Here is an 11769-nt window from a genome sequence, read left to right as displayed (position 1 = left end):
TTGGCCTCCAAAGTGCTGGGATTACAGGTGTGAACCACTTGCACCCAGCCGCCTCCTAGACATTTTTTGAAAGTTATGCAGTTAGTACTTCCTAAATTAGATTCCTACTTAATTTTTTATTATGATTCACACAAACCTCTTAATATTAAGTTCTGAGCCATATTTTTGGTCATATCTTTATTGCTTATTATAATTTTATATCTTTAAATGTTAAGTATTTTTTGAAAAGCCCACTGAGGTTTTTTAGAAGTTCAATTGGATTTCTTGTTTCTTATGCATCCTTTGAGTAACTATTTGTAACCAGTGTGTATTTGTGGCAGTCACATAAAAGCAAGCAGAAATCTCAAGGAACCCCATGAAGGTACTTAGTAAATTTATGTTAACATGAGCCCCAGCCTAGTTATGGAGAGTGTACCCTAGCCTGAAACAGGGAGCTCTGTAATCTTGGCACTCATTACCATGGTGTAAGGAGTCATGAAGTGCTTCTAGCACCATCCCCACCTTCCCACCCATGCTGCCTTGGCCCTCTGTGCTGTCCACTGCCCCCCTGCCTTCCTCAGAAGACCCTGTCCTTTGATGTCTGCCCGTTAAAGGGCTGCTCATTCTTCAAAATCTGGCTTGTATGAAACAGTATGTCCATTGTGAGCCCACTTTTATTGATTGTTCTTATATCTTTCTATACAACTGTGTTAAGGTTTTCTCCAGAGAAACTGAGCCAATAGAGGGGAGAGAGAGAGAGATTATAAGGAACTGGCTTGTGGATTCGAATGCCGATCTCATCCAGACACCAGAAATAATGTTTAACAAAATCTGGGGCAGTTAGATTGACATGCAAAATTTACCATCACAACACCATTCATTTGCACTAGGGAACTCAATTCATTCTACCTGTATTTCACTTATTTAAGACTTGTCTGTATTCCTAACTCTTCCCCATCAGACTGTGAGTTGCTTTTATCTTTTCTTTCTTTGAGTCCCTTAGGGTTCAGTGCTGTGCTGCACACAGATACAACTGAAAAAATTTTCTTGAATAAAAGTGATTCATATGATCCATGTAGACGATGTGATTGTGACAGATGTGTTTTATTCCTAGTATATGATTAATGTTTTTCTTTACTCTAAGGTATATCTCCATGAATAACTTAAATGATCCCCCAAACTGGAATATCCGGCCTAATTCCAGGGCTGATGGCGGTGATGGAAGCAGGTGGAATTATGCTTTGTTGGTTCCAATGCTGGGATTGGCTGCTTTTCGTAAGTCGTGTTCCTAACATTTTGTGTTTCGGGGCTGAAGGTGTGGAGCCTTGCTGAGGGCGGCAACAAGGTGTGGGAACCAAAGACTGTGACTTTGGGACTTGACAGGGACAGCCTGGTTTTATCCCACACAGTAAGTCTTGGGCAAGCGACGTAACCTTTCTGAGCCTCTGTTTACCTGCTCGTGGGAGATGGCTAATCATGCTTGCTTCAACACATTGTGAGTATTAAGTAAGACACATTATTTTGAAGCATTTTGCATGGAGCGGGCTTAATAACTTAGCTGTCAATAAAGGTTTTTCTGCTCTGAAGGGATATCCCCTGCTTTTGTTGCCTTCATGAGGACTGATGGGGAAAAAAACAGGTGTCAAGAAAACCAGTTTTGAATGTATGTTTAATGTTTAGAAAATCGGTCTTTGGGAGACTTCATCCATGAATCCTCTGTTCAGCATGACCAGAAATTCTCTCGTTTAAGTTGACTTAGCATCACTTTGGGGACTTACCAGCCACATGCACACTTATGGGGGAGCAAAAACAGAATTTATTTATTCAAAAATTGTGTATTCTTACATGTTTATATTTCAGTCACCTTCAAAGTACTGAAGTATGCCTATCAAGACACTTTTTCTACTGCTCAAAACAGTTTTTGAACTCATCAATGATGATGCCTTTTAGTGCTTCTGCCATTTTTTGTTTTACCTCTTCCACACTGGCAAAACATTTCCCTCTGAGGACTTTTTCTATCCAGGGAAACAAACCAAAAAAGTCCCAGGGGTGAGATGGGTGAATAGGAAGGGTGGGGCACCCGGGGTCATGCTGCTTTTGGCCAAAAACTGTTGAACACTCAGCACAGTGTGGACAGGTGGTTTGTTACAGTGGACAGACCAGTCACCTGTTTGCCACAACTCAGGACATTTCTACTGCAAATTGTGACTCAGCCTTCTCAAAACTTCCAGATAAAAACTTTTGTTGACCATTTGATCCAGAGGAACAAATTCTGAGTGTACTACAAGGGGCTGGCCCTCCAAAAGATAAATTTGGGTTTTTGGCGGGACTCTCCCCTTGTATGATAACCCACCACATAATTAATTGACTGATGTTGAGAGTTTTATATTTCTGCGTATTCCATTATTCTGGATTGGCACTTAATAATAAGAGACACCAAATAATTTAATGAAAGGCAAAAACTGCCCTCTGTAGTAGTACTTGTAATGTAGAGCCTTTTTACATGCTTGGACTCTCAGGTCAGCAGGTTTGCTGTAGAGGAAGTGGAGGCTGATAAGAGTAGGTGACATTTATGATTCAGTGATCTGCATGTCTGCTTCTAAACAGCAGCTCCACGGGGTTACTTTGGAAGCTCACCAGCCTGTAGTCTTGCAGAGCTCACACTCAGAAAGGCTGTTGCCCTTGGCGAGGGCGCCGAGCCTCCACGTCAGTGAGTGAATTGGAAGGCCGAAAATACTCTTACTCATGTAGTAATTAATTGACTTTGAGGCTGGGTGAGGCCCGCATGGCTTTTATTTTCCCTCTTGTCTTTCAGACTCGTCTCTAACTTTTTTTTTTTTTTTTTTGAGTTGGAGTCTCACTCTGTCACCCAGACTGGAGTGCAGTGGCTGCTCCCGGCCACCGCAGCCTCACCTGCTGGGCTCCGGCGATCCTTCCACCTCAGCCTTCCGAGTAGCTGGAATTACAGGCGCGCACTACCACGACCGGCTAATTTTTTGATTTATTGTAGAGATGAGGTCTCACCAAGTTGCCCAGGCGGGTCTCGAACCCGCGGGCTCAGGCAATCCACTCACCTCAGCCTCCCAAAGGCACGGGATTACAGGCTGAGCCACCGAGCCCGGCTCATCTCTAACTTTTATAGCCTCTTATAACTTTCATTTCTGAAATTCTTGCCTTTCCTCTGTGGAGTTTTGAAATGATGCTTCTATCCTGAGAAAGGTTGGAGAATATTTTTTTTTCTTGTTTTTTTTGCTGAGGTAGTGTGATGAGAGGTAACTTTTAACTTTTCATTCTTGTGAGAATTCTCAAAAAATGTATTATTACGTGTTTGAGAAGTTATATTGCAACATATGAGTATTAACAAGGCCCCTAGTGTAGTCTCAAAGTAAAGGCAGATAAATGAACACTTAGTAAGCACTGTTGATTGATTTATTGATGAGAGGCTAGTTTTTTCCTGATCATTTGCTAGACTTTATAACTTAACATAAAGATTCGTATAATTGTGCCTGTCTGAAAGAGCAGTCCATAGGGAAATTCTTACCCTGAGTAGCTCCCCTGGGAGAGTGTTCAGTGTTTCAGCCTTGGTGGGCTTCTCTCTCCATACCTCCTCTGTCATCCTCCGCCTCCCAAGTCTTCCTGATTCTCCCTTTCCCATCTCTCCATGCTTTCTCCCTGCTTGCATTCCCTTGCCTCTTCTTCTCTCCTGTCCTAGAAAACATATCGTCTTACTGAAAGGGGCTGGTTGAGCTCCCTTAGTCCAATCAGTTTCTTTTTGTTAAACCATATTTTGAGGTCATTGTAGATCACATGCCATTGTAGTAAGTCATACCGAAGTCCCATATACCCTTTACCCAGTTTCCCTCAATGTTAGCGTCTAGTGCAACATCACAACCAAGACATTGACTTAAATCCAGTCAGATACAGAGCACTTTCATCTCCAGGGGGACAGCCACAGTTCCCTCCTCAGCCCTGGCAGCCAGGGCTGTTCTTCTGTTGTCTTCGCTCTGATCTCTAGTGTTGTTATTTCAAGAATGTTACACACATGGAACCAAGCATTGTGTAGCCCTTTGGGGTTGACTTTTTCCACTCAGTTTAGGCCCTGGAGATCCATACACGTTGCCGTGCCAGCAGTTCAGAGATCGCTTTTATGCTAAGTGGTGCTCCATCGTATGGATGTGCCACAGTTTAACCATACACCCACGAAAGACATCTGGGTCATTTCCAACTTTTGGCTATTATGAATGAAGCCATTGTAAACATTCTTTTTTTTTGAGTTGGAGTCTCACTCTGTCACTCAGACTGGAGTGCAGTGGCTGCTCCCGGCCACCGCAACCTCGACCTGCTGGGCTCCAGCGATCCTTCCGCCCCAGCCTTCCAAGTAGCTGGAACTACAGGAGCGCGCTACCACGCCCGGCTCATTTTTGATTTATTGTAGAGATGAGGTCTCTCCAAGTTGCCCAGGTGGGTCTCGAACCCGCGGGCTCAGGCAATCCACTCACCTCAGCCTCCCAAAGGCGCGGGATTACAGGCTGAGCCACTGAGCCCGGTAAACATTCTTGAACAGGTTTTTGTGTAGATGTAAGTTTTCATTTCTCTGTGGTAAACGACCAAAAGTGCAGCTGCTGGGTTTCATGGTAGTTGCACGTTTAGTTTAGTTTTGTTTTGAGTTGGAGTTTTATTCCATAACCCAGGCTGGAGTGCAGTAGCCAACTCACAGCCACCCCCGCGTCAACTTACTAGGCTCTGGGGATTCTTTTGCCTCAGCCTGCCAAGTAGCTGGAACTACAGGCGTGCACTACCACACCTGGCTAATTTTTAAAAAAATTTTTTGTGGAGATGAGATCTTGTCAAGTTGCCCAGGCTGCTCTTAAACCCACAGGCTCAGGCAGTCCACTGGCCTTGGCCTCCCAAAATTCTAGGATTATAGGCTGAGCCACTGAGCCTGGCACGTTTAGTTTTTTAAGAAACTGCCAGAATGTTTCCCCAAGTGGCTGTACCATTTTATGTTCTCACCAGTAATGCATGAGTGATCTGGTTTTTCTGCGTGCTCACCAGCTTTTGCTGTTTCACCACTGCTTTATTTCGCCCATTTTAATGGTGTGGTGATGTCTTATGGTTTTGATTTGCTTTTCCCTAAAGGTTAGTGCTGAAGATCTTTTCACAAGCACATTTGCCATCAATGTATCCTTTCCCCTGAAATGACTGTACTTGTCTTTCAGCCATGTTTTCAGTCATGTTGAGTTTTGAGAGTTTTTACTAAAGTGTTGTGTGTTCTGGTCTTTAGCTGACGGTGTGGTTTGCAGACATCTCCCGGTCTGTGACTTGTCTCTTCATTTTCTTAACAGAGTCTTTTGCTAAAGCTATGATTTTGCTGTAGTGCAGTTTGTCATTGTTCCTTTTTGTGGCTCACGCTTTTCGTGCCTGATCTAAGAACTCTTGGCCTGGCCCCGGATTCTCAAGACTCTTTCCGGCTTTTTCCTAAAGTTTTATGTTTAAGCCCATGATTCATTTGAGATAGTTTTTGTATTGTGACTTTGGTTTTATTTCCTCCTTCCAGTCTGTTTGCCTTTGATTTCCTTCCCTTGCCTTCCCGTGCTGACTGGAACTTCCAGGATTCTGTTGAGTGGTCCCGGACCTTAAAGGGACATCCTGCAACCTCGGGCTGTAGGTTTTTGTAGATGCTCTTTATCTACAAAAAAAGAATGTTTATCGAGGAAGTTTCCTCAGTTTCTGTTTTTCATGAATGAGTGTTGATTTTCTCAAATGTTTTGGCATCCATTGATAACGATCATGTGGTTTTTCTTCCATAGCCTAGGAATGTGTTGGATTACATTGATTGCTTTTCAGATATTAAATCAGGCTTCCATCTCTGGAATAATTCCACTCGGTTGTGCTATACAATTGTTTTTATGTGTTGTGGAATTGCATTTGCTTGTATCTTGTGAAGGATTTTTGTGTTGGTTCATAAGGGAAATAACTGAGTATCTCTGCCCGTTGGAGGGTACTCTGTCTCCTTACTTATCCATCATTTATTTTTCAGGTATTTTTCAGCTCTAAAATTTCCATTTGTTTCTTTTTTATATCTTCTGTTACTTTGCTTGGACTTTCTATTCTGACAGCTGCTTTAAAAATCTTTGTGAGATCATACTAACATCTCTTGTTTAAATATTGGCATCTATTAATTATCTTTTTTTCATTTAGTCTGGATCATCGTGGTCCTTGGTGTGACAAGTGAGTTTTCATTGGGACCCAGGTGTTTGGGGAATTAGGTGATAAAACTCTGTTTTTTATTTACTACATCTGTTCTGGCTGGCCTTCTTGAGCAGTGTCTGGCAGGTGAAGGGTGGTGCATCCTCTTCACTGCCAGGTTGGGGTAGAGTTCCAGGCTCCCCACTCAGCCTCTGCTCCAGTTGACCCCAAGGGGAAGGGCAAGAGCTCCCACTCCCCCTGAGCCTCCACTGATCCGGGAGGGGTCAGTATTCCCACGTGACTTCCTCTGTTGTAGTCGGTGGTGTAGGGGGCCCGGGCTTGCAGCCTCACCTGGTGCCCCCGATTCGGCCTTCTCCCAGGTGGATGGAGGTGGGGCCACAGTTTTTCTACATTATTTGACTGTAGTAGAGGGGTTATTGTCCAAAAGTTTTCTGTCTTATTAGGCCCCTCTCCTGGCCCTTCAAAGGGAACAGCTTACTGGAGCTTTCTTTTTTATCTGTGCCCATTGGCTTTTGCAGTTGCCCTTGTCTTCAGCTCCACATCTAGGATCCATGAGACAAGATGAAAACCAGGAGACTTGTCCCATGCTGCTCCTGGGTCCTGAGGACCCTCGCCTGTCCTCTCCACCTTTCAGTGTCATCTTACATTTGTCTTATATGTGTTGATCAGGGTAGTTTAGCAGGAAGAATGGGGAAGTCCATGTCCATTCCATCTTCCCCGAGCCGGAGTCCCAGCTGAAATTAAGGCTCTGAAAAGCTGTATCTGCCCAGAGTCATGAGACAAGCTTTATGTCACATGAGACCTGAGTTCAGGTTTCTCGACATCCAGTCTACCCTGCTGCGCTGTCCTCTGCAGAGCTCCTGGTCCTCTCTCCCGTGTGGCTGCCCATCCAAACAAAGCTTTCCCATTAAGTGCAGCCTGTGCTCTGTGGACTAATGTGTAATTGTGTGGGTCGTCTAGGTCAGTCTCCAGTTGTTATATGTGCAAGTTATGGGACTACTCAGGTTCTACCCAGAGCGTATCCAGGAGTGGCTCCCTGTTTCAGGTCTCCCTCTTTTTGCCTTCTGTCCCACCTCTAAACCCTCCATGCCTCTACCGGGACGATGTCCAATCAGATTACTCTATCCCCCCCTTTTTTTTTTTTTTTTTTGAGTTGGAGTCTTACTCTCGCCCGGGCTAGAGTGCAGTGGCACACTCGTGGCCACTGCATCCTCGACCTGCTGGGCTCAGATGATCCCACCTCAGCCTTCCAAGTAGCTGGAACTACAGGCGTGCACCACCACACCTTGCTAATTTTTTTGATTTATTGTAGAGATGAGGTCTCATCAAGTTGTCCAGGCTGGCCTTGAACCGCTGGACTCAGGCAGTCTTCTTGCCTCAGCCTCCCAAAGTGCTGGGATTACAGGTGTGAGCCACTGCACCGGCTATTCCTTTTCTTATGAAAAATTATTTTTTTCCTTTTTTCTTTTTTTTTTTTGAGGCAGGGTCTGGCTCTCACCCAGGCTGGAGTGCAGTGGTACGATCACATCCTACTGCAGCCTCAAGCTCCTGGGCTCAAGTGATCCTCCTGCCTCAACTGCCCCAGTAGCTGGGACTACAGGCACACACCCTACGCTTGGAAGTTTTTAAAAAATGTATCGTAGTGATCCTCCCACCTCAAAAAAATAGCACTGGGATTACCGGTGAAGAAACGTCTCATGACTCCTCATGGCTACAGGGTGGATTCCATGTTCCTCATCAGAGTCTACAGGGCTCCTCTTGTTTGGCACCAGTGGCTTTCCCAGAGTCAGCTCCTGCTTCTTGCTCTGTGACATAAGCCTCATCCTCCAGGCATACCGGCTCCTGGACGCTCTCAGAACATGTGGTGCTCTCTCCTGCCTGCCCCATTCATTCTACTTGAACAGCTTTTCCTACAGACTCCCCTCAGCCATCCAGATCTGTTCATTCCCCTTTCTGAAGCTTCCCTTGACCGCCCTAAAACCGACCAAGTCCCCGTTCGTCTCTTCTGTGAGTCTTTCATCCCCGGAGACTTCTCCATGCTCATCGGGTAGCACTGTGCCACCTCTGTCCTGGTCAGCCTCCCTGCCCATGAGCCTCTCATCCTCCCCAGACCTCTCGGTGTTCACTGGGTGATACCGTGCCGCCTCTGTCCTCCTCAGCCTCTGGCCTGTGAGCCCTTCTGTGAAGGGAGGAGATAAAGATTCATGAGTCATTGAGTTATTTGACTGAAGTGGGGCTGGAAGCTGTTTCTGGGGAAGGAAGAGTTTGGTTTTACGCTTGAAGAATTGAAGTGGCAACAGCACATGCCACAGGTCACATACAGCTTTTGGTCTAGGCTTTGAGAACACCTACCCAGCCCCACCTGTGCACATTGTACCCAATAGGTATGGTTTTTGTCCTTCCCCCTTCTGAGTCTCCAGTGTCCATTATACCACTCTCTGTGTCTTTGCAAGTCTGTGGTTTAGTTCCTCCTTGTAAGTGGGAATGTGCACATCTTGGTTTGTGTTCCCGAGTTAGTTCCCTTAGGATGATGTTCTCCAAGCCCATCCAGGTTAAAAGCTGAGGTCTAAAGCTTTCATTAAAATGCTATCCATAGCTGCTTTGTGATGTCTGTAAGTGAAGATTATAGAACTTCAGCTCTAACTTTTCATTATGTGTATGTTCTTCCCCATTTTACTCATGTCAGGTTGGATTTGGTCTAGGGAGTCCCAGAAAGAAATAGAAAAGGAAAGAGAAGCATACCGTCAGAGAACTGCTGCTTTCCAGCGGGATCTCGAAGCCAAGTACCACTCTGTGATCTTAGAAAGTCGGCGCGCTGTTGCTCAGTTGTCTTTGGAGCTTGAAAAGGAACAAAACCGAACGACTAGTTATCGAGAAGCCCTTATCTCTCAGGGGCGCAAGTTGGTAGAAGAAAAGAAGCTTCTCGAACAGGAACGGGCACAGGTAATGCAAGAAAAAAGACAGTCACAGCCTTTGAGAAGTACATATCTGAGCTGCCTGGAAAAGGAGGAAGACTGGCAAAGGAGAGCCAAGCTTTTGCTGAAAGAGTTTGAAGCAGCTCTCACAGAAAGACAGAACATCTACTGCAGCCTGTTTCTTCCTCGCAGCAAGCGACTCGAGATAGAGAAGAACTTACTGGTACGAGCGTCCGTTGACCCAGTTGCTGCTGACCTAGAGATGGTAGCTGGTCTAAGCGACATATTTAAGCATGATACGTATTGTGGTGATGTCTGGAATACCAACAAAAGCCAGAATGGGAGACTGATGTGGCTGTATCTCAAATACTGGGAACTAACCATCGAACTGAAAAAGTTTAAGGGCGTAGAGAAGGCCATACTAGACAAGTAAGACAAGAATGAAATAAAACCACTTTTAATAACTTGAGGCCAGGCTGTCACCGTGCATTCTGGGAATCTGGCATTTTCTGTGTCAGTGCTGCCTGCACCATGGCCATACTGTCACCTTTCAGCACCAACCTCCACTCCCACCACTCTCTGAGCAGAAGTACAGTGAGGCTTCAGAGACAAAGGATTTCCTTGGTAATGCTCTGTGACTGCTAAGGATACAGTTTCCCTGAAGCATTTCTTAAGCTGCCAATATTTTGTTAAGCAGAACAGTATAACCTCATATTTTAGCTCTAGGGTCAAATGGTTTTTTGAAAGTCAAGTATAATGTTGATCCTTACTATAAGTGAGGATTTTCTGTCTGTTTTTATCACTTCCTAAATAAATTATGTTTTCTCCTCAAATTATTTTCCTCTCTCCCAAAGTATATTTAGAAGTTGTCAGGTAATTTATAGAACTGCCTAGCAGATGATAATAGAAAGTAGTAATATTGTATTATTAAGACTTTATATTTTAAAGTTCTCTCTCACCTCACAAGGGAAAAAAACCCCAAATGTTTCTTGTATCCAGTTGTTACCCTTGTGTATGTTTGAAATTTGGCTTGTGTTTGTATCAGTAAGCAGAAGTTGTTTATTAGCAGTGACATATACTCAAAAATATTTGCCATTTATAAATAATAATGCCACTCTTTATTTTTGTAATTCTTTCCTCTTTACAAAGCGTTTTCATGTATGCTATCTCCATTTTTAAATGCAACCTGAAAGGTAGACAGGCACTTGTGACTCCATTTTACACATAGCCAATGTAAATTGCTCATGTAATCCTCCCTCTAGTCCGATGAAGTAACTATTATTGGTATTCTTGGGCATGTGTTCCCCAAGACCAACCCCGGTTCCATGATCTGCTGGGAGCTCTCATAGGACTCAGCATATAATTATACTCACAGCCAAGATTTATTACGGAGAAAGGACATGAAGCAAAATCAGCAAAGGGAGGAAGCCACCTGGGATGAAGTCCAGAGGAAACCAGGCACGGGCATCCCAGCGTCCACGCCCCGTGGAGTCACACAGGATGTGTGTGAAATGTCCATTGGGGAAGCTCGCTGGAGACTCCGCACCAGAGCTTTTACTGAGGGCCAGTCACGTGATTCCCTCTGCCTGGCACACACCAAAATTCCAGATTCCCAGAAGGAAAGCCTGTTTGGAACAACCCCTATTTTTTGCTTACGCGGTTTAGGTACAGCGAATCATGCTTGTCAGTCAATGTGCGGGGAACTCCCCAAACCCAAGTTCCAGATGCAGCCCAGGACAGCCTCGTAAACAGGCCCTGAGGGGACAGCCTTCTCTAGGTCTCACTTTACAGGCATGGGCACTAAAGCTGCCATGTGGCAGAGTCAGCCTGCCTGCGGTCATGTAGTGGTAATGTTGGGGTCCCAGGCACTTGGGCTTCAGAAGCCCAATAGCCTGTGTGCAGTTATGTGACAGCGGGTGGCCAAGTCAGAGTGGGAGCTGAGCTCATCCGCCCTGCCTGCCTGTCTATGTGGGAGTAAGACAAACTGTCAAAAATACTAGGTTTTTAGGAAACTTCAGTCCAGTTGTGGGGTCAGCACAACATCGACTATGCACGGAGTCTCACATGGTTGTTTTTGTTTTTTTATTTGGGGTCTCACTCTTGCCTGGACTGGAGTGCAGTGGGCCAATCATGGCTCACCACAGCCTCAAACTCCTGGGCTCAGCGATTCTCCTGCCCAAGTAGATGGGACTACAGGCACGCACCACCATGCCCAACTGAATTTTCTTTTTTGTGGAGACAAGGTCTCGCCATGGTGCCTAGGCTGGCTTAGATGGTTTGTGTTTATATGTTCTCATTCCTCAGAGCCACTTTAGCAATGAGGAGGCAGGCCCAGGGCGCTAAAGTAAGCTACCTAAGGTGGGCAGGAGCCTTCAGCACCCGTCTGTGTTCAGCCCCTGCGCCCTGCTCAGCATGGTTTGCTTGATACTTCCCTTCATTGGCTACTGATCTTTCTGCTATGTTGCCCTCACCGATCTGAACACAGGCCCCTTCTTTAGGCACGTGGACTAGGACACTTCCTCTAGTGATGTGCGCCTCCTGGGGCACCACTCCCTTGCCTGAAGAGTGGTGCCGGTTCCTCTCCCGACTGAATCACCCTGCGTCCCTGGATGGCATGCTTCTCTCTGTCTTTCAATGAAGAAAATGTACTCAGCTGTTTTGTAGG

At 45.4% G+C, this 11769-nt stretch overlaps 1 protein-coding gene across 1 annotated transcript; it reads left to right on the top strand.

Annotated features, from left to right (window-relative positions):
- Positions 1-1127: 1127 nt before the first annotated feature.
- Positions 1128-10223, top strand: CCDC127 (coiled-coil domain containing 127). The gene is made up of 2 exons (XM_008072821.1): positions 1128-1254; positions 8876-10223. Exons 1-2 carry the CDS (start codon positions 1134-1136, stop codon positions 9535-9537), a joined length of 783 nt encoding a protein of 260 aa, XP_008071012.1. The 5' UTR covers positions 1128-1133; the 3' UTR covers positions 9538-10223.
- Positions 10224-11769: the final 1546 nt, after the last annotated feature.

Source organism: Carlito syrichta, unplaced genomic scaffold, assembly GCF_000164805.1.
Source record: "Carlito syrichta isolate Samal-C Ts95f unplaced genomic scaffold, Tarsius_syrichta-2.0.1 Scaffold315456, whole genome shotgun sequence".
NCBI lineage: Eukaryota > Metazoa > Chordata > Mammalia > Primates > Tarsiidae > Carlito > Carlito syrichta.
Note: the sequence above shows the minus strand (reverse complement) of the source record. Positions and strands in the feature narration are given on the sequence as shown.